The sequence below is a fragment of the Gopherus evgoodei genome, chromosome 6 (assembly GCF_007399415.2).
Source record: "Gopherus evgoodei ecotype Sinaloan lineage chromosome 6, rGopEvg1_v1.p, whole genome shotgun sequence".
Taxonomy (NCBI): Eukaryota; Metazoa; Chordata; order Testudines; family Testudinidae; genus Gopherus; species Gopherus evgoodei.
This window is the reverse complement of record NC_044327.1, coordinates 110,247,956-110,271,491: the sequence shown is the minus strand read 5'-3', so window position 1 is coordinate 110,271,491 and position 23,536 is coordinate 110,247,956. Positions and strand designations below refer to the sequence as shown.

The 23,536-nt window shown below is 43.4% G+C and overlaps 1 protein-coding gene across 4 annotated transcripts in view; it reads left to right on the top strand.

Moving 5' to 3' along the window:
• The window catches only part of NIPBL (NIPBL cohesin loading factor), a 328,437-nt gene that overhangs the window by 250,844 nt on the left and 54,057 nt on the right, over positions 1 to 23,536 (top strand). For 3 of the 4 annotated variants that reach the window (XM_030567520.1, XM_030567523.1, XM_030567522.1), the window contains 9 exons: positions 1,337 to 1,480; positions 3,020 to 3,118; positions 8,491 to 8,580; positions 9,132 to 9,346; positions 9,460 to 9,562; positions 10,484 to 10,582; positions 10,690 to 10,836; positions 19,566 to 19,700; positions 22,862 to 22,960. In XM_030567520.1, coding sequence (XP_030423380.1) covers positions 1,337 to 1,480; positions 3,020 to 3,118; positions 8,491 to 8,580; positions 9,132 to 9,346; positions 9,460 to 9,562; positions 10,484 to 10,582; positions 10,690 to 10,836; positions 19,566 to 19,700; positions 22,862 to 22,960 — 1,131 coding nt within the window. The remainder of the gene's footprint in view (positions 1 to 1,336; positions 1,481 to 3,019; positions 3,119 to 8,490; positions 8,581 to 9,131; positions 9,347 to 9,459; positions 9,563 to 10,483; positions 10,583 to 10,689; positions 10,837 to 19,565; positions 19,701 to 22,861; positions 22,961 to 23,536) is intronic. The other variant, XM_030567521.1, reaches the window with a different exon arrangement.

Genomic DNA, 23,536 nt, shown 5'->3' with positions numbered 1-23,536 from the left:
TGAATAGTATACAGATAGTGAAGTTTAGTTTGGAAAATTATTGTATTTGGTAAGTCATTTGAAAAAAAATTACACCATGGACTATGTTGCTCAGTGGAGGTCACTTGTATCCTTCTGTGGGGGATATTTTTCACATTAAAATTCTAGTCCATAGCACCCAATAGCTGCATAGACTCATATCAGATAAAACCCACTAACATCTGCAGATACTCATATATGATAGCTTCTCTAGGCTGCTCATTTAGCACAAAAATATTATTCAGTAGTTTAGTCTTCTTGCAAGTATAAACGTTAACTTAGCGAATGCTATGAGTCAAATAAATTAAACATTTTAGTTGATATAGAATGTCTGAAATTCATAAGTCACTGTGATAAGTAATACTGGCAGACATTTGTTATGAGACTAAAGCAGTAATTTGGGCTTGTTTCTGGGCAATAGCACAAATAATTTATAATCATGGCCCTGATTAATCCAGCTAGATAGTAATTTGCAGTTCACTGGTGTACATATGGCAGGTAGATTACATAAGTATAACATAAATGTGCACACATTTCATTCATATTTATATATAATTCATTTTCTTCACCACTGGGCCCCTCCCTGCAAAAAAATACTCCGGAGATTTTTTTGATTTTTTTTGAATGATACTTCTAATCAAATCCACTGTACAAGATGCATCCTGTCTAGTTAGTTTGGTTAGAAGGACCATTAAAAAAAAAAAATCTCAGGAGTATTTTTTGCAGGGAGGGCCCAATAGTGAAGGAAATGAATTTGATATTAATGTTAAAATATTATATATGTGGTTATGAGAGAGACAAGATAGTGAGGTAATATAATTTATTATTATATCTTTAGTAACTTAAATTCATAAATCTGCTAGATACTTAAAAGCATGGACTCAGCCGAGACACTGGTTCTATGGCTCATTACAACAATTTGTTTCTGCTTGCTAATCCTCAATTGCCCGCTTCATTTCAAGTTGTCTGCCACAACATGTGTTAACCCCTTATGCTTAACAATCTGTCCCAACTTGTATTTAGCTCAGACACACTGATTTTCTTTCCCAAAGAAGAGCCCTGTGAAGCTTTAAATCTTTTATCTTCCATCAACAGAAGTTGGTCCAATAAAATATATTACCTCAACTATCTTGTCTCTCTCTTATCCTGGGACTAACACATCTACAGCAACACTTCAAACAAATATGTGGCCATTGTAAATGATATAATTTTTTCAGTTTGTTAGTTGATGAATTTCTGAGTAAGATCAAATAGTATATTATGAAAAACACTGCAGGTACAGTAATGAGTAGATAACATTTTATCCTGCTTTTGTTAGGTTCATCAGTTCAGTAACAAGTCTACAGAGATGGCTTTGAGAGTGGCATCACTTGATTATCTTGGAACTGTAGCTGCAAGATTGAGGAAAGATGCAGTCACTAGCAAAATGGATCAAGGATCCATAGCTCGAATCTTAAAACAGGTATATATAAGATCCATATGATTTGGTGCCTAGATAACAATACAGATGGAGACATTAAAAATGTCTGAAGTGCTATTCTGCTCTGAAAAGTCATTATGTAAAAGTGCCATTTGAGGAGTCCATCTTTATTATCTCTTTAAGAATTCATCAGATGTACTCAGATTATAAATAAAAATGTCTTTTCTAACTACCAGCCCTATAAACTCATCCTGGATTTTGAGAATCAGGACTGGATTCTTTCAACCTCACATATGATTTTCAATAGTAAAGATTCATGCTATTAGGGCCTCAGTTGCTCTTGTGCCAACCCCTTATCTCCACTGGGTTAAAACTGCTGAACAATTCTGTTCCACTGTGTGGTGATGATGCACATGAAGGAATAGAATCAAACTCACTGCTCTCTCTAAAGAGGAGTAAAAATCATTTTAGTCATTAAAGTCAGCACATGTGTCCGAACACAAAGAAGGAGCAAATCTATTTGTTTAGTTAGAGCTACTTTCATACGCATTTGAGAAAACTATAGTAATATAGCTGTGGGTTCAATTTCCAAATGATGAATCTTGCATGAGTCACATTACTTTGTGCCATCTGGACTGGTTTGGAGCTCTGTTTAGAGGACATGTACTCCCAAGGTTCTATCAGTGCTACTCATCAGAACTGCCTCCATTTCTGTGAGGGAGGCAACAGTTTTCAGTACAAGGTGTTCCTTTTTTGGCTCTCCACTATGCCATGAGTGTTTCACAATACCTAGTTTTAGGCTGTCTATTAAAAATGCCTATGGATTTGTGTCTGTTTTTTCCTGGTCACTGGCTGGATCAGGCATGGTCAGAACTGGAGTTCAGAGTCATTTCAAATTTATTTGATCCCAGTTTCACTCCCAATCTTAAGGATTAGAGTCTGAAATTAGTTGTAACTCCACCAGAGAATGACTTTCATAGGAACCACTTCATATTCTTCTGTGGCAGCAGTATTTCTACCAGAGGAGAAACTTATGGAGATTTAGAATATTTATCAACTAAATGACCAAAGTCTGTTCAGTCTGTTTTGAGACTTATGGGTTTCATGACCGTCAGTTTACATCACATCCTGTGCAAAACATCAAACTATACTTTTACATCACTGGTTTCCGCACAAATTATTCTTCCAGGAAGGATGAATTTGTTAACTTGTCTCAATACCTGCAAAGATTCTAAGGATGCTGCATTGGGTAGTACAGAAGAATGTTCTAAAAGGGATCTCTTTCAGTTCCCCAATCTCCATAGGAAGTGGTAGAGGTAGATATCTGTGCTTTGGCACAGTGCTCCTCTCTTTCCTCTTAGTGCATCTCTGCCTGATCATTGGAATTCATGGGAAATGAAACTGCACTGGGCAATATGTTGGGCTCTAAAAACATTTATTCAAGAAAGCATATTATGGACAATACCACAGCTGTATACTATGTAAACAAGGGTCATCTTACTTAAGACATTTATGCCAAGTGATAATTCTCTGGAAATGTTGTATTTCTCCAGAATCATTACACTGCTCTTTATCTTGCAGGAAAAAAGAATGATATGCTGGTATATTGCAGGCATCAAGAGCAACATGGGTGGTTCAGTCTCTTCTCACAAGATGGAGACCTCTTTGCTACAAGAAACGGTGTGAAGTGACCACTTTCCTGCTCAAGAGCAGATTTGAGTTCTCTGCTAGATTCTCTGTTGTTGAACTGGGGCAAAACTGTATATTTATTCCTTCCTGCCTCTGCTGCCAGATGTTATCAAGGAAATTCCCTAAGGATAGATCGTGTGCGTAACTCTAGCAGCTCTTATTTGGACTCAACATCCTTGTTACTCATCTCTCATGGGCTTGTAATTGGAGCTACTTTTCCTCCTACTCTTGGTGTTTGGGCTTCTATCTTGGCTTCATCACTGGGTTCTGAATCCAGATCCAGTCTTTTCACATGGCAAATAGGATTGTTGCACCCTAATAAACTACATTGAGTGCTTAAGAAGGGAAATATCTTACAGCCAGAAAACTTAAAGCAAAAAAATGTTATTCTTGGAAATGGAAACTGCTTCTTTCAGGAATATTGAATAAGGCTTTGTCACCCACATCTGTGTGAGTTCCACAATTTTTTGGATGTAGGTATATATTTATTGATTTGAAAAGGTCCATCAGGCATCTATTTTGGCATAACCTCCATACCATTTTGGGGTTCATCAGGTTTTGGTCATTCTAAGAACAAAAAATTATTTGAAAGGCTGTCATTAAGTGTATACCTTGAAACTTAAGTTGAGTACCTACCCAGTTCTTCGAGTACCCTCAAAAAAAATGGGATAAGAGAAGGAGAAAGTCACCTCCTCAGTCCAGTTCTCAGGAGACATCACATTCTTACACAGGTACCACTGAGACGCTCACCCCCTCCCCCATCCTCTGGTCCTGCTCCACATGTGGATCTTACAGAGGAGCCAGATCCAGCTGTGGATGAATAAATACCACCTTCCCATAAATCTTCCTCCTCCAGATGAGGATATTTTTCATCCTCCCACCATCTTATCCCATCTTATCGCTGTTTTGCTCTCACAAATCACAGCAAGGGCTTTCCTGCAACTCCTGGGCCACAAGCCAAATTGTACATTTTTGACACCCTTGGCAAGATTATACTCCCAGGTTCAAGCTTGGCTGAGAACCGCTTATGCCCCAAGCACAATCTATCCAAGAGTGTGTCCCTACCTCATAGGGTCCTTAATTCTCTAAATTGATGGAAAGATCCATAAAAACTTGTGTGTGGGAGTGCCAGTCTCACAACCTCCTCCCACAAGGATCATCATCATAAACACCTCCCTGGTAGGTTGGGATGCACTGTATTAGGACTTCACAGCTCAAAGCAAATGGATCCCATGAGAGGCAAACCTCCACATCGACATACTCAAATTCAGAGCAGTTCGTTACTCTTGCTAGGACTTACTTTCCCACATAACAGGCAACCCAATCAGAATAATGCTGGACAACACAGTACCTGTTTATTATATCAATCGACAAAGAGGAACAGGACCCTACTTCTTATGTGCCAAGTCAGTAAAAATCTGCAACTGGTATGTATCACACCACATACAGATCTCAGTGGTTTATCTTCCAGGACTACAGAACACAGTTTTGTACTTCATCCACCATGTGTGGGAACTGAACAATGCAGGTTCCAAAGGATGTCTCTTACCTGGGGTCATCCAGAAATAGATCTCTTTGTGAGACCATCCAATGCAAAGTGCAGATGATTTTGTTTGAGAGGAAGGCACAGCCACAACTCAATGGGAGATGCCTATGTCATTCTTTGGCCTCCCAGTGAGTCTCTCAGCCTGCATTGACAGGCTTGAACTAGTACTGTCTGGTCTTTGATGCATGTGTTTTCTGACTCTGGTGCCTGCTTCCAGAGCTAACGTAGCTTTCGGTAATGCTGTTCTATGGTCCATACTGAATATACCACCTCGGCATCCGCCTCTGTACTTGAGCATCTCCTTAAGCAGAGCACCCAATGGGTCGCTCTTTGAAGAGATGGAGAAGTTACTTAACCTTCTGCAGGAAAAGGAGTTCTTCAAGATGTGTCCCCCTCTGGGCATTCCACTATCTGACCTCCTTCCCCTCTGCCTCAGTCTTCTCACTAGACTTTCATGGTTGAGAAGAAACTGGAGCAGTGTCAGGTCCACAGCCCCCATGTAACCTCGCACTGAAGCATGAGGATATATGTGGCACAGATGTGGACCTGTGGACACTGCTGATGAAATCCAGCTCAAGAGTGCATGGGCATACATGCATCCTGAAGTAGAGCACCCATAGGGAGAGATGCCTCAAAGAACTCCATTTACTGTACAAGGTAAATAACCTCTCCTTATGTAGACACATTATGAACCCTTGAGAGAGTGTTACATCTCTCATTTATTTCTAAAAACTGCCTCTTTGGCTGCAATAACATAGGCAAGGACAGCAATCCTCATTTTTAATATTTCACAAGAAAAAGTTATTTTTATGTCCTTATCCAAAATTTTTACCACAGCTAGTTTGACTGACTTGAATCAGACCATTGATATTCCATTTCTCCTCTAAAACACACGTGCTACAAGGGAAACTCCTCTACATATCAATGTTGCATACAGTGTTGCATTATTACTTAAGACAGAACTCTTTAGAAAGTAATAGAGGTAGGTTATTTATAGCTTTTAGAATTAGATCTAGTAGAGAATGGATTCTGTTCTGACATTCTAAATAGATTCGATTTACATTTAAAGCTGTTATAAATTAGCAATGTACCGGATAAATTGCGGTCTAGACTCTGGCTGTTATGTAATGCTTCTCATCCATAGATCTTAAAGCACTTTACAAAGGATTTATGGAATTTTATCTCCATTGTGCAAATGGCATTCTTATCCCAATCATTTGTACATTAGCCTCCTGGAGCTCATTTCTATTTTTACAAAGCACTGCTCTCTTGATTTAGCATTTCAATTTGATGCTCATTTTGGGCAAGTAGTTCTTCAATCTCTTCAACTGTCCTCTTGAGCAGTTAGTGCTTTGTTTTTTTCATTCTTTTAAGCACTCAGATTTTATTAGGCATTTCACAGAACAAATAGAAAGACAAGAGTCCTGCCACAAAGAGCTTTCAATCTAAATCTTGTTGACTAATATTAATTAAATTGAAATCTTGCTAGTCTTCAAAGAATATGGATCTACAGAAATAGTTATAAAAGGTGAAAAAAGATTTCTTACAGTAACAGTTCTTTTCTTATAAATGCCTATGCAGAGTCACATTCCCACCCAACTCTCCACTCTTCAGAGTATCCTCTCTTAGTTTCTTTTATAACTTCACTTCAGATCATTGAAGGGACACTTGTGCAGCCCCAATGAGCTCTGATTTTTTTAGATATATCTGAGCACATGAAATCTGTGGTGTTTGTGTAGATGTTACATCCTTGGACAACAGTTACTAACAGATAAACTTGCTTTGTCAAAATTAATGAGACTGTTTCTGTCAACTTCTCCCTTCTTTTTCCTGCCTTTTTGCCCTGGTGACCTAAGCAACCTGCCGTTCCAGTGTCTAATATTTGTAACACAACAGACAATGTTTCTTGATTTGTCTGTGTCAGACTGTTTTGTGTGATTTACATCCTTAGGCATTTTTTTTACAATAACAGGGGCCATAAGAACATCACAGACTTGAATATTAAACCAGTAAGATTTTTGGAAGACAGTTTATTTTCCTCTGTCACATTCTGTTGTACAGTTGTTTCTGTTAAGTGATAGTGGCCATTGTCTGGCTTGTAGGAAAAGGTGTGTGAAGTGATTTTCTGCAGTATCTTCAGACCAATGATCAGAAGAGAAGGGAGACTATTTAGGTCCACACTGGTACAGGAAAAGCCCGCTTTTACCTGGACCAGGTGGAACAGCCCCTACCCTCTCATCCATGGAAGTAGGTTAAATACCAGGTTTTGTCATAATCCATTGTGGGCATTGTGCTACTCATTTGTTTCAAGGGCCTCGGGGAGGAGGCTGGGAAGGAATTTTTTCCCTCTCCTCCAGATTGACCAAGGTGAGATAGGGTTTTCTCATCTTCCTCACAGTGTATTGAGGCTTTGTGGTGACAAACATGAAACGAAGGTTAGGTTTTGATGTTGCAACTCATTATGTAAGCATGGGGTGGATGTCCAGTGTAGGTATTCTGTAGGGAAGGAATATGGTGATCAGATAAAATGGTTTAGTGAAGGATTTAAAGGAGATATTCTTTAAAGAAGTGGAAACAGGGAGTGGAGGGAGTTCAGTGCTCCTATGATTAGTATGGCAGGGAGCCAACTCTCCCTCCTTTATAGTCCTCCATAACTCTTGTTTGAGGGAGATGGGCAGGGCTGGTGCAAGGAATTTTCACGCCCTAGGGGAAAGTTCCACCTAGCGCCCCCCGCAGCCCTGCAGCAGCTCCCCACCCCCAGGCCCGGGGAGCCCTGCAGTATCTCCCCACCCTAGCTCACCTCTGCTCCATATCCTCTCCAAGCACGCTGTCCTGCTCTAATTCTCCTCCCAGGCTTGTGGTGCCAAACAGCTGATTGGCGCCACAAGCCTGGGAGGCGGGAGAAGCGAAGCAGTGACTGCACGGTGGAACCCCCGGGCTGCTGGCGGCGCACTGACCCCGGGGAACCCCTGGGCTGCTGGTGGCGCACTGACCCTGGGGAACCCCTGGGCTGCCGGCTGCTGGCGGTGGCGCGCTGACCCAAGGGAATCCCTGGGCTGCCGGCTGCTGGCAGCGGCACGCTGACTAAGGGGAATCCCTGGGCTGCCGGCTGCTGGCGGCAGTGCGCTGACTCAGGGAAATCCCTGGGCTGTCGGCTGCTGGTGGTGGCGTGCTGACCCAGGGGAATCCCTGGGCTGCTGGCCTCGGCGAGCTGACCCAGGGGAATCTCTGGGCTGCCGGTAGCAGCTCAGACTCCCTCTCCTTCCCAGGGCAGCGGCCGCTCAAACACTTAAAAAAAAAAATTGGAGGGCGCCACTTTTTGGTACCCCCAAATCCTGGCACCCTAGGCAACCGCGTAGTCTGCCTAAATGGTAGCACTGGCCCTGGAGATGGGGGGGTGAGGTCCCAGCACCGGATTGGCTGGAGACTAGGCTAGTTAAAGGGTTAGGGCTGACAATAGTCCCCACTCCCAGATATATGTAAATGATTATGGAATTACCTGCACTGTACGCTTTTATCTGCCAGGTATTCTGACATTTAAGAATAGCTGTGGCCTAATTAAACTGCATCCAATGTCTCCTGCCCTTCTTCCGGCATAGCCGGACAATGTCCCTCATGTATAATCTGGTTTGTATGTTGCAGTTTTATTGATGATTTATTTATAAAAATTATCTAAATAGTTTGGAATTATTGTCAACATAATTAATTGTGTGCTTTTACATTACATTAATTTATATGCATGTGTGTATAATGATTTCTTGATCATATTTGCAACTGTAAGATATATCTGATGAATGTATCTTGCTACATATTACAGGTTTCAGGAGGAGAAGATGAAATCCAGCAGCTGCAAAAAGCATTGCTAGATTATTTGGATGAAAACACAGAGACTGATGCCTCATTACTGGTAAATTTCAATTTTCTGGATGTATTAGGTCTATATAAATATAACTTCATTAAAGGAATGGTTTATTCCCCAAGGCTCTGAGACAGACATACTTGTGCCTTGGTTATACCCTCGTTCTAATCCCAAAACTATTCATAGCATGCATCTCTCTAAAGTAGCTGAAATCTTAGTAGACCCATTCTATTGAAATTCAGTCATAATGTTTATAATGGTCCTTGCCTGCCAGTGCTTAAATTCTATTCAGAGCACATTGTTTACTTTGTATTTTATGCATTCAGACTGACTCTCTTTCCTAAATGCCATACTTGACACTGTAGACATCCACATATACTATTTATCTACTATAATCCCTTGGTTCTTGTCAGTGGCATTGTTTGTATTAGACTAACACATTCTCCAGTCTGCCTTTCAAGGCTCAAACAAAAATGTTGAATAGCTCTGAACTGAGGGCTAATACTTGCCTGGACCCAATTTAATTTCTTCACAACTTGAAAAGGAACTATTAATAATCACTCTTTGTTTTTTCTGCCCATCTTGTTGCATTTCTCCAGTTTTCTCGGAAATTTTATATAGCTCAATGGTTTCGTGACACAACTATGGAGACAGAGAAAGCAATGAAATCTCAGAAGGATGAGGATTCATCGGAAGGAACTCACCATGCAAAAGAAGTTGAGACAACAGGACAAATCATGCATAGAGCAGAAGGTCGTAAAAAATTTCTTCGCAGTATCATTAAAACTGCACCCTCTCAGTTCAGTACATTGAAGTAAGTTTCAGTAATTATGGGTTTAGTGTGTTACCTGCTCATTTGACTTATAAGCTTTTTTGTTTTGTTTTTTAATAAATAACTCTCAAGTATTGTGTTTAATTTTATTGCAGGATGAATTCTGATACTGTGGACTATGAAGATGCTTGCTTGATTGTTCGCTACTTGGCCTCTATGAGGCCGTTTGCCCAGAGCTTCGATATTTATTTGACACAGGTAAACTGTGCCAGAAGTCTTAATGCTGTGAAATACAGTTGGTTTCCTGGTTCCAAACACTTATGGGGTAGTGTGCAATGTCTGTTCATTGTTGAGCACAGGTATTTAATAGGTCATGATAACACCACATGTTTTCATGTTATGTATTGAGAGCACATGCTTATTTTTCTTTTTTCCTGCATGTATATTACACATACCATACTGTACATATATTGTTTGATTTGTGCATATGTAGAGATCCATCAACTAGATGGGCACAATAAAAAGATAACTAAAAAATGCTGAAACCTTTTTCACAGATTTTTCTAAAATGCATGCCTGATTGGGACCATGACCTCATAAAACATGTCTTCATAGATAGTTCATATAACTGTATAAATTTTAAATTGGACATACAAACCAGCTCAATCATTTGCCTGCAATGAATGGTGCTGTCATGCTGATGGTCATGGTTTGACCAAGTGACCTTAGTGTTCCTTCTTTCTGACTGGGAGAGGAGCACTAACATGTTGACATCGTGATACATTTGAGCTCCAGGTAATGCTTTGGGTCACATAACTTTCTTTGATCCACTTAACAGAGCTATCTCAAAGTTGAGGTGCACAAATCCTGTTTGGAGGATAATAAAGCGACATGTGGATAGGAAAAACAGAGTTAAAATAAATGGATGGACCCTATGGATCAAATTTGGGTTATGGCTTATCATAGTGAGGGAGAATCCCAGGCTCCAATATCAGTGCAGGAAAGTCATCACTCACATGTATCCCCTCACTTTCTAAAAGTTTGTTTGATTTTTGGTAGTTGATTGTTCTCATTTTAGTTTGACTTTTGCATGTTATTCCATTTGTATTTTTGCTTTCATTGAACACTGCTTGCTACTTTCCAAAAGCGATTAAAATGTCACTTTTGTTTTCTTATTAGATTCTGCGTGTGCTTGGTGAAAATGCGATTGCAGTTCGAACAAAAGCCATGAAGTGTTTGTCTGAGGTTGTTGCTGTAGACCCCAGCATTCTAGCCAGGGTAAAAAAAGGGAAACTATCTGTAATGTACATGCATTCTTCTGTTCACATTTAAAAGAAATTCTGTTCTTCCATACTTTACATTCGTGTTTTCCTTTTTTTTTTTAGTTGGATATGCAACGAGGTGTTCACGGACGGTTAATGGATAACTCCACTAGTGTACGAGAAGCAGCTGTGGAGTTGCTTGGTCGGTTTGTGCTCTGTCGACCTCAGCTTGCTGAGCAGTATTATGACATGCTCATTGAGCGAATACTGGTATAGTCACTTTTGAAATCACTTTGATGTTTGTAAACACATTTTTAATGGGGTTTCTATTCTTAATTATATTGAATAGTATCCCACTTCCTAGAGTAAATGAACTTGTATAGATTTTTGGAGAATTAAAACTAAAAATTCTGCCCACCAGACTAACCTTGTGAATTGAAACGATTGCTTTTGTTGAGGAACTGGTGGGTCAGAAGCTAAACCTATAAATTTTTGTATTCTAATTTTTGGCATTGTAAAAACATTTTCTGATGCCAAAGACCGATTATTTTGTATATGTGTTTGATAGATCACATGAGCATGTTAAATTAACCATGAGAGAGAATTAGTATTTTGCATGTCAAGTTATTTATTTTGATTAAAACATGCATGTGGAAGGCTTTAGGAGCATGTATGTATCAAACACTTGTAAATACATATAGAAATATTCAGTGTGACCCTGTGTCATTGCTTAAATAATTTGTAACGTATTAAATCTAAAAGCCTGAACTTCTTATTCCTATATTTCCATCTCTGTAGATTAAGCCTGAGAAAATAGATAAGCTATGAAGTGCATCTAAGATCTGTCTTTTTTGTCTCTTAAACCAAGAGTGGTGTAAAAGGTTACGTTCCAGAGCCAATAGTCCGATAGTAAGAGAGCTCTGCTCTCGGAACATTGTGGGGACTGGTCTGAACTATAGGGGTAAAACAGGAGAAGAGAGAATCTCTAAGGCATACAAGACCCAAATATTGAAAGTGGTTGTTATTGGTATCACTATAGTGCGTAGGAGTCCTACTTATGAACCATGATCCCATTGTACCAAGCACTGTATAAATACTGAACAGAAAAAATAATCTTTACTCTCAAAGGCATGCAGTCTAAGTACAAGGAAAGAGACAATAGATGGATACAGACAGACTAATTGGGGAGTACAAGAAAACAATGAGACAGAGTTGGTCAGCATGATAGGCAGTGGTCTTAACACACCAGGAATCTAACCATTGCAAATTTTTTTTGTTAAATGCACCTAAAGATGAATTTGTTGGAAGCTAGTGCAGTCTCTGGAGTTCAAGTGCAATATGCTACCTTTGAAAAAATACCATTATGTTACACTGCGATAGCTGAAGTTGTGAATTATCTTCGGATATAATCCAATTTATGGTAGAACATTTTGCAGAAAGTCAATCTCAGGGTCACAAAAAGACGGGTAACACTGGCAGTGTCCATAGTTGGACAAAAAATAGTTGCCTCCTTCTGAATAGTGCAGATTTGGAGGGAGGGAAAGTACTCTTGCTATTTCTGCCCTTTGGATATTAAGAAGGGTGGAAGAATCCACTAAGATCCTCCAAATTACAAACCTGAGTAACAAAGGATGGGAAAACTCCCTCAGTCAGATATATTTCTGTATATATTTCCAATCAATAATATCTTTATCTTATCTGAGAGTTTCAGCAAGCTAGAGCACAAGCTGATTTCTCGTCTAAACATTGGGAGAGTTGCAGTTTGAATCTGATAACCTAGAGATTTAGAACTTGGAGTGATCTTACATATAGAAGGCCTCATCATCTCACTATCACCATTAGATTGCCTCATGTACATGTTGAATATGAGAGCTAACAAAAAAGAGAGCCTGCTGTAGTGCACTTGGGACAGAAGAGTACAAACCTGATAATTTAAAATATGAAACTGTCAAATGAGGATTTAGTTATTGACATCATTTGTTGCTGTAATTTAAAGCATTAAATTTGTGTTATAATATATCCAGGGAATAATCAAAAATGTAATTTGCAGTGAAATAGCCCAGTGGCCTAGTAGTTGTACTCCTAAATACATGCCTATCACAATATGTGGTAGACCTCATCCAGTGCACTAAATGCCCCAATAAACAACTATGTGAGCGAAACCTGACAATCACTATGCTATTGAATGAACTCTCACAGGAAAATGATAAAATACAAAAAACATCCATCACCTGTGAGTGAACACTTTTCACAAAGCCATCACTCTCTGTCTGACTTGTAAAAGCAGCAAAGAATCCTGTGGCACCTTATAGACTAACAGACGTTTTGGAGCATGAGCTTTCGTGGGTGAATACCCACTTCCTCAGATGCATATTCACCCAAGAAAGCTCATGCTCCAAAACGTCTGTTAGTCTATAAGGTGCCACAGGATTCTTTGCTGCTTTTACTGATCCAGACTAACACGGCTACCCTCTGATACTCTGTCTGACTTGTCAGTCCTCAACCTCAAAGGAAACCCCTAGAACACTTTCAAAAGATGAGCCTGCGAGTTTAACTTCATGACTCTGCTAGACACTAAAAATCATGGACTGAACAGACTGACTGGTTTTATGGCTTATTAAAACAATCTGTAACCTACTAACCTCCCATTCTGTCCTATGACTGCAGAGGTGTTAACAGGTCAATGCTATCTTGAATAGTCTCTTAGAATATGTGCTAACTACTTATACTAAAACAATCTGTTCCATGTTGCATTTAGCTGTGACGCTTGGACCTGAAGAAAGAGCTCTGGGTGGCTCAAAAGCTTTTCTCATTCACCAACAGAAGTTGGTCCAGTAGAAGTTATTACCTCACCCATTTTGTCTTTCTCATGCAGAACATCTCCATTTTAATTGTCAGTTTGTTGTATCCCAGGCCAGTCTCCTAGAAAGGAAGGAAGTGTAATCTCTGTCCAGTTAATATGCAGAGTTCTTCTTCGAGTGCTTGCTCATATCCATTCCAGTTAGGTGTGCGCGCTCTGCGTGCACGTTCGTCGGAAGATTTTTACCCTAGCAACACTCGGTGGGTCGGCTGGGCGCCCCCTGGAGTGGCGGAGCTATGGCGCCGGATATATACCCCTGCCGACCCAGCCACCCTTCAGTTCCTTCTTACTACCCATGTCGGTCGTTGGAACAGTGGAGCGCGGCTTAGCTGACCTCCACTTCTCTAGCTACTCATAGTTCTTGTGTATATAGTTATAATCCTTTTATATATATATTTGTATAGTTATACGTTTTTTCTTTACTAGCATAGTTAGTTTAGTAATAGCTAGCGGGGTTCGGGGAGTAGCCCTTTCCCTGCACCCAGTGCGAGAGCCCATGCCCGGCTCACTGGGTTTTAAACTGTGCTCGGCCTGCCACAAGCTGATGCCGACAGGAGATCCGCATGACTCCTGTTTGAAGTGCCTCGGGGAATCACACTTGACAGCTAAGTGCCCCATTTGCAAGGCTTTTAAGCCGAGAACAAAAAGGAGCGGGACTTTCACTTACCCCTCCGCCTTTGGCACCGAGCGATGATCAAGCGGCGGGCAGAAGCGCCTCCTCAGCACCGGACCCTGTCGGTACTGCCAAGGCCTTTTGGCACCGGCCGTCGCCGGCACCGAAGTCGACTCGGCACCGCTCCCTCTCTCCAAGGTCGAGAGAGCCTACGACTCCTGCTGGTACCTGACGGCTCCCCGGCATGCGCCGTGGTTGAACTCCCTGCTCCTGCTGCTTCCGTGCCACCTGCACCGCAGCCAGAGAGCTCGTCTAAGTCGGATCGCCCGGCCCCGACACCTGCCGCGGCACCGACTATGTCGGCACCATCAATCCCAGTCCCACGAGGGCCGTCGGATCCAGTGCCTGATGGCTCCCTGGCATGCGCCGTATTTGAGCTTACTGCTTCTGCTGCTTCCGTGCCAACTGCATCGCAGCCAGAGAGCTTGTCTAAGTCGGATTGCCCGGCGACGACGTCGGCACCGTCTATCCCGGTCCCACGAGGGCCGTCGAATCCAGTGCCTGACGGCTCCCCGGCGCGCGCTGTGGTTGAGCTCCCTGCTCCTGCTGCTTCCGTGCCAACTGCACCGCAGCCAGAGAGCTCGTCTAAGTGGGATCGCCCGGCACTGACACCTGCCGAGGCTCTGATGATGTCGGTACCGTCGATCCCGGTCCCACGAGGGCCGTCGAATCCGGTGCCTGACAGCTCCCCAGTATGCACTGTGGTTGAGCCTACTGTTCCCTCCACACTGGAGACATTCCCAACGGTGGAGGATCTCATTGCCATGACAGAGTCGATGCTGCCTGACCCCGGCACCGCTGGTGCGGGTAATGCAGTCTCTTGGCAAGCCTCCCTTGATATGACCATCCTCTGTCGGCACAGCAGAGCAGCACCGTTCATGATCACGGTCCCGCAGATGCTCCAGGTCCCGTCGGCACACTCGACACCACTTGCAGTCCCAGTGCTGTTCTCCTCCTCACTACCGGTCGCACTCGCCGCACCAGTCGGTATCCCATTCGCCAACCCGCTACTGTCGGCACCGTTCCAACTCCCAGCACCGCTACAGGTACTGTGACTCCCGTAGCCTCTCCCGACCTCGAGTCTCGAGATCTCGGTCGACCTCCCGGCACCGCTCTGGTTGCAGGTCTGGATCTCGTTCCAGGTACCAGTATGCCTCCCAGTACCGGTCCTTGGTGCCGAGTTGGGCAAGGTCTGATAGAGTCAGAGACTCTGCCCATGCTTTTTTAGCACCTCCATGGCCATCCAGACACGCATCCGTGTCATCCCACGCGGGCAGATCTTGTGTTCAGGATCACGATTCTGATGTGCCCACCAACAACCTGAGAGCCCATCAAGACCTCCTAAGGAGGGTACCACGCCATATGGACCTCCAGGTGGAGGAGGTCCCGGAGGTAGAGGACCCGGTATGGTGCCCTCTAAGGGGTACGACTACTTGTCTGTCCGTCCTCTCTGCTCACTAGTCGTTCAGTCCGTTAAGGAGAGGGAACGGTATGGCCAGCAGGTGCCAGCCCCGAAATTGAAGGAGGCTAGGCGAATGAATCTACTCGGTCGCCAGGTGTACTCTGCAGAGGCCTTTCAGCTCTGGGTGGCAAAGCAACAAGCCTTGCTTAGCCGCTATAATTATAACACCTGGGTGGCAGTAGTTTAGTTTATGGAGTTTTTCCCTCAAAACTCTTGCCAAGAGTTCACTGCCCTCTTGGAGGAAGGGAAAAAGGTGCCCAGAGCATCCCTCCAGGCCTCGTTGGACGCAGCAGACTCAGCAGCCAGGACTCTGGCCTCAGGTGTTGCCATGAGGCACATCTCATGGCTTCAGGTTTCAAACCTCCGGCCGGAGCTGCGGTATGCCATTCAGGACTTACCATTTGATGGTAAAGGCCTCTTCGTGGCAAAGACAGCCCCAGGCTGCAAAGCCTGAAGGACAACAGGGTCCTAATGCGCTCTTTCAGCGTGCATACGCCAGCGACCAAACGCAGGCCTTTCCGTCCCCGGCCACACCGCCGTACTCTGTGCCTAGCCAGAGACAGAACTTTGGCAGACGGCGCGGCCGAGATGGTGGCAGACAAACGTCAGGACCCCTAGAGGGCCAAGGTCAAGGTCCCTCGCAATCACCACCGGGACCAAAGACAAACCTTCCAAGGTACCAGTCACAGGCCGGGATCCCACTCCTACTTTCTCCTGGCGTGGCCCCAGTTAACTTCAGATCGCTGGGTCCTGCGCACGGTGGAGCATGGGTACCACCTAGAATTTGTTCCAACCCTGTCCCCCTTCAGGGACCCCTCTCACGAGCAATTCCTCTTACAAGAGGTGCAGATGCCGATGGACGAAAGGGGCAAGGGGTTTTACTCCTGTTATGCCCTAGTCCCCCACTCGAACGGAGGTCTCACACCTTCCTAGACCTGTGAGGACTCAACCAGTTTATGATAAGGTTGAAATTCCGCATGGTATCCCTGGGAACCATTATACCGTCCTTGGATCCTGGAGACTGGTATGCCGCCCTCGATATGAAGGACGCGTACTTTCACATCGCCATCTTCCCTCCACACAGGAGATACCTCCGCTTTCTAGCCAACCATCAGTACTTCTGGTTTACAGTCCTGCTGTTTGGCCTTTCTACAGTCCCACGGGTATTGTCCAAGTGTATGGCCGATGTCAAATATGTGTTTTTCCATATCTTGACGATTGGCTTATCCGAGGAGACTCCGAGACACAAATCACTCAGCACGTGGGCATCGTCACGGACCTATTCACATGTCTAGGCCTGATGGTTACTATAGAGCAATCCACTCTGGTTCCCACGCAGAGGTTGGACTTCCTAGGGGCTATCCTGGTCTCCGACCTAGCCAGAGCCTGCTTACTACAGCCGCGGTTTCAGGCAATGGCAGCAATCATCTGAGGTCTGCAGACTTTCCCAACGACCTTGGCTCGCACTTGTCTCGGTCTCCTGGGTCCATGGCTGCCTGCAAGTTTGTAACCAAACACGCCAAGCTCCGCCTCTGTCCTCCAAGTCTGGCTCACCTCGGCGTACCGCCCGGACAGGGACCCAATGGTCATGATAATCACCATTCTCTCGAGCACCCTAGGCTCCCTAGAATGGTGGCTAACTCCCTCCCTGGTGTGGGCAGGGATGCCGTTCCATCTGCCCCAGCCCTCACTGCCCCTGACGATGGACGTGTCATCTCTCGGCTCAGGTGCTCACCTCGGTCACCTTCTAGCTTAAGGCCTTTGGTCTTCTCGGGAGCTGGCATTCCACATCAGTGCCCAAAAATGAGAGCAGTCAGCCTGGCGTGCCAGGGGTTCCAACAGCAGCTGCGAGGCCGTGGTGTCTGTGTTTACAGCCAACACAACGGCCATGTGCTACATAAACAACCAGGGAGGGACATGGTCCTCCCCCTTTTTGTCAGGCGGCCATCCATCTCTGGGACTTTTGCATGGCCCACTCGATGAATCTGATAGCGTCCTTTCTCCCACATAGACCTGTTCGCTTACCGCGAGAGTAGGAAATGCCAGATGTTCTGCTCCTTCCAAGGTCTCTCCTCGGGATCGATCTCGGACGCATTCCTGATGCCGTGGAAGGGCCAACTCCTTTATGCCTTCCCACTGTTCCCGCTGGTTCATTAGATCCTACTCAAACTCCGCAGGGGCAGAGCGTGCATCATCATGATCACTCCAGCGTGGTCCAGGCAGCACTGATACACCACGTTGCTCGACCTGTCAATAACCAACCCAATTACACTGCGACTCCACCGAGACCTCATAACTCAGGACCACGGCAGGCTTCGTCACCCGGACCTTCAGTCTCTACACCTCACGGTGTGGCTGCTGCGTGACTAAACCGGGGTGGCAGGAAGCCTTCCACCTGGTCAACGTACCTGGCCGAGTGGAAGCGTTTCTCCTACAGGTGCGAAACGCTCGATCTTACTCCTACTGAGGTCTCGATCCCCTCTATTTGGCCTACCTCTGGCCTTCAACAGCAGGACCTAGTGGTGTCATCGCTGAGGGTACACTTGGCAGCTCTCTCTACCTTCCACCCAGGCTAAGGTGGTCATTCCGTGTTCTCACACTCTATGGGTTCAAGGTCCCGGAGCGCTTACACCCTCAAGTATGCCGCCCAGCCCCAACCTGGGACCTCAACCTAGTTTTAACCAGACTTATGTCTCCCCCATTCGAGCCGTTAGCGACCTGCTCGCTGCTATACCTGTCTTGGAAGACAGCTTTCCTCGTAGCCGTTACATCGGCCAGACGAGTCTCCGAGCTCAGGGCTCTTACGGTGGTTCCACTCGGTTTCACAAAGACAAGGTGCAGTTACGACCACACCTGACTTTCCCCCCTAAGGTGCTTTCGGCCTTTCATGTTACCCACGCTCAATGCAATGGGCGCAACAATTGCACTCCCTGGACATCTGTAGAGCTCTCGCATTTATATTGCACGGACAGAACCATTTCTTAAAACGCCCCAACTCTCTGTCACGGTAGCAGACCGAAGGAAAGGCCTACCTGTTTCCTCTCAGAGGATCTCATCTTGGGTGATGGCGTGCATCTGCACTTGTTATGATTTGGCTCATATTTCCCCAAACCACATCACCGTGCATTCTACCAGGGCTCAGGCTTCATCTGCCGCCTTGCTGGCTCGTGTACCTACCCATGAGATCTGTCGCACAGCTCCATGGTCCTCGGTCCATACCTTTGCTTCGCATTATGCTCTGGTTCAACAGTCAAGAGATGCTATAGCCTCTGGCTCAGCAGTTTTCATTCTACCACATTTCACTCCGATCCCACCGCCTAGGTAAGGCTTGAGAATCACCTAACTGGAATGGATATGAGCAAGCACTCGAAGAAGAAAAGACGGTTACTCACCTTTGTAGCTGTTGTTCTTCGAGATGTGTTGCTCATATCCATTCCAAACCCACCCTCCTTCCCCTCTGTCGGAGTAGCCGGCAAGAAGGAACTGAAGGGTGGCTGGGTCGGCAGGGGTATATATCCGGCGCCATAGCGGCGCCACTCCAGGGGGTGCCCAGCCGACCCACCGAGTGTTACAAGGGTAAAAATCTTCCGACGAACGTGCCCGCGGTGCATGCACCCCTAACTGGAATGGATATGAGCAACACATCTCGAAGAACAACAGCTACAAAGGTGAGTAACCGTCTTTTATCAGGCTCTAATAGATTTTAGACCAATCCTTAATACCAGAATGAATGCGGAGCTCTTGAGGGAGAGAATGTAGAAAGGGGTAATAATGCAGTATTCACAGGACTTGACTTCCAGGACCTGCAGGATCCCTGGAATGAAATAGTGTTACCAAACAGTAATGCTGTCTTTTATAGAGGTGCATTTAGAATTTCTTATTGTTTTCACATGTTTTGCAAGTTAAGCTTGATAACTTTTAATTGATATTAATGCACACAATACTTAAATTCATTATCACTTCTGATTTTTTTTTTTCAAGAGTGTTTTGCTTTCTCCCACCAGGATACTGGTATCAGTGTCAGAAAGAGAGTTATAAAGATTCTTAGGGATATCTGCATTGAACAGCCAACATTTCCCAAAATTACAGAGATGTGCGTGAAAATGATTCGCAGAGTCAATGATGAAGAAGGCATTAAGGTATGGTAGAACATTTCTTTTTTTAACTGCAGTTTATTTTAGTTTTCTTTTATTTTGAGAAAGAAATAACAAGTCTTAGATTTTTCCTTAAAAGGATTTCAGAGTTTCTTTAGTATGTGTAAAAGCAGCAAAGAATCCTGTGGCACCTTATAGACTAACAGACGTTTTGGAGCATGAGCTTTCGTGGGTGAATACCCACTTCCTCAGATGCATGTAATGGAAATATCCAGGGGCAGGTATATATATGTGTGCTAGCAAGCAAGCTAGAGATAACGAGGTCAGTTCAATCAGGGAGGATGGCTTGCCAATTACAGAACCAGTTTCTCCTCTCTTGGTTTTCACACCTCAACTGCTAGAACAGGGCCTCATCCTCCCTGATTGAACTGACCTCGTTATCTCTAGCTTGCTTGCTAGCACACATATATATACCTGCCCCTGGATATTTCCATTACATGCATCTGAGGAAGTGGGTATTCACCCACGAAAGCTCATGCTCCAAAACGTCTGTTAGTCTATAAGGTGCCACAGGATTCTTTGCTGCTTTTACAGATCCAGACTAACACGGCTACCCTCTGATACTTTAGTATGTGTATAATTTTTATTCGGTTTTAACTTTGTAATAAATGTCTTTTTTTTTAATTCACAATCTTATTGATAGGTTCCTGTCAGACATGTTGTTTTGTTGTTTACTCCATTTTTTGTTTAAAAAATAAGGGAGCTCAAAAATAAAATAAAAATATTTAGATTTATTTCTTCTTTTCCACTTGCAAATATTGATTATCTCCACTCTGTGTCTGATTATTGACATAAATAAACCCTCGCAACTTGGGAAGGGCTGCAAGTGCTTTCGAGGATAGGATTAAAATTCAAAATGATATGAAGAAATTATCTGAAGTAAACAGAATGAAATTCAGTAAGGACAAATGCAAATTACTTCACTTGAGAAGGAACAGTCAATTGCACAAATACAAAATGGGAAATGACTCCCTAGGAAGGAGTACTGTGAAAAAGGATCTGGGATCTATAGTGGATCACAAGCTAAATATAAGTCAAGAGCGTAATTGTTGCCTCCCCCCCCCCAAAAAAAAAAAAAAAAAGAACATCATTCTGGGATGCATTAGTAGGAGTGCTGTAGGCAAGACAGGAGAAGTAATTCTTCCACCCAACTCTCTGTTAATAAGATCTCAAGTGAAGTATTGTGTCCAGTTCTGGGTACCATATTTCAAGATAGATGTGTACAAATTGGAGAAAGTTCAGAGGAGAACGACAAAAATGATAAAAAGTCTAAAAAAAACATGATCTATGTCTATGAGGAAAGAGTGAAAAAATTGGGTTTGTTTAATCTGGAGAAGAGACGACTCAGGGGGGAGATAACAGTTTTCAAGGACATGCAAATTTGTTACAAGAATGAGGGTAAGAAATTGTTCTTGTTAACCTCTGAGGATAGGACATGAAGCAAATGGGCTTAAATTGCAGAAAGGAAGGTTTAGGTTGGACATTAGGAAAAGCTTCCTAATTATCAGGGTAGTTATGCACTAGAACAAATTGTAGGAAGGTTGTGGAATCTCCATCACTGGAGGTTTTTAAGAACAGGTTAGACAAACATCTGTCAGGAATGGTCTAGTTATTATGTAGTCCTGCCTTAAGTGCAGGAGACTGGACTAGATGACCTATTGACATCCTTTCCAGTCCTACACTTCTATGATTGCATTTAAAAAATGAAGAAAAAACTACATTAAAAGCACATTATTTTGGTTGCCAAGTCAAGCACTGAAAAGTTATGAAATGCTAGATTTATATGTGCCTGTGTTACCTTAATTCTGTCCTTTCTGTACACTGAATGAAGTAGGGGCCTTATAGGGGGAAAAAAAATCATATATGATTATGTAATTAAAGAGTGGAAATGAACAGCTGGATCTATGTTCTGGGATGGTGGGAGAGTCTGGCCTGACTTTCTCCTCCTTCTCCACCTCCCAAAAGTTGGGGATGATCCTGCCACATGTGGTCCCCTGATGGGCTGCTGGGGCCATAACTGGAGTTGGGGGAACCTGGCTTTGCTTTCTCTTTTCTCCCTCCTCAGGCCCCCAACTTAGAGTTGGAGGGATTCCTACCTAACAGGGCACCCAAAGAGGCAGGGGCCAATTGGGGACATGTGCTGGGTCCAAGGTAGGAACCTAGCATAGCTCTCTTCTCCCCCCACCTTATTACAGCTGCTTTGGCAGCTCCTCTGTATTCCCAATACAGTGTATGTTACTGCTTTTGTGCAGTGGCAGCCTGGCCATAGAATGTTTCCGTGTTCAGTTGTTACTTTGGCATGCTGCCCAAATTTTCCTGAGGCTTGCAAGCCACAGATGAGAGAGGATGACTTTTATAGTTTATATCTCAGCAAAAGCTGAATGGAATTTCACAGGACAAAGAAAAGGCATTTCTTTAGACTGAAGTGCTTGCCCCCTGCCATGTGTCAATGGCCTGCTGCAAACAGTGGAAGTATGAGAGTTTTCAATTGAAAGAGTGCAAGAATCCGTTATAAAGGACAGTATTAAGCAACTTAAACACAGAGGTTGTGACCAACTCCTCTTATAATATAAACACTGAATAGTAAGAATTTTACCAGCAGTATATAGAGACAGGAATCTTCAATCAAACTTCAGCTGAAGAATCCAATTCTCTTCTTTTCTGTACAGATGTTAACTGTTCTGTTTGGCTGAGTGAAGCTTTCACTTTATCTAGTGATATATATCTGATGATAATGAATCACCAGGGAGATGCAGTAATGGTCTGTGGAAACTTGTAACAATTCTTCCCAGTCTGACAAAATCTCTCTGTGTGAAAATGGCATTTTCCACAAATGTTGCTGTAGTGTGGATTTTTTGCAGCATGGATTTCCATTGGTCAGTAATTATCCAGGTGTCCTTCCAGGCAATGGTAACCTCAGATACAGCTTGGAAGCCCCAGGTGACTCATGCCTGGTCTGGAAATCTTAACTTCTAAGATAGAGATACAGGTCTTGCTCAGGTAAACTTCTCTTTCTAGAAGGCCTCACTTAGCTCCAAAAAATCTGTGTAAAATGACACACCATCAATACGTCTATACTCTTATGTGAGGAAACCTTTATGCCAAGATAAAGTTACGTATCTCTGACAATATATTTTTTCCTCTAGAAACTGGTGAACGAGACATTCCAGAAACTCTGGTTTACTCCAACTCCCCACAATGACAAAGAAGCAATGACAAGGAAAATACTAAACATCACTGATGTGGTATGCCTTACAAATTTGAACTAAAAGTCACATGCAGGATTTGATTAGGTGTTTTTTAACATGTCTTGAAATAATTTTTATTGTTGAGCCTTCTTATAATATATAAAAATAAACAAGTAATTGAATCACCAGACAGTTTTATAAATATGTGTACTGCTCTTTTGCTATATACCTTAAGACATGATGGGTTTATTCATCTGAGAGTTAGGAAGAAACAAGAGTATCTTGTAGGAAACTTTTAATATAAATCATGATTGGTGATGATAAATGGTACTACATTCTGTTGTGGTGCAGTAAAATTATAATTATACCAAATGGTCTCCTGTTACATACAATAAAATTCCCTAATAGAGCTATGTGTAGCCATCAGTGCTGCCTGGAGGCCACTAAATAAATTTTACTTCGTTTGAAGAAAGTATCCCATATGTGATACACAAAATCCATTTGAAAGGTTAATTTCAGTAGGTCAGTAAAAAATGTAGGGCCAGAATACCTGCTGGCATAAGCGCATACCGCTCTATTGAATGCACGTTTGGTTTTACCCACTTTATATCAGCAACAAATTGAACCCAAATT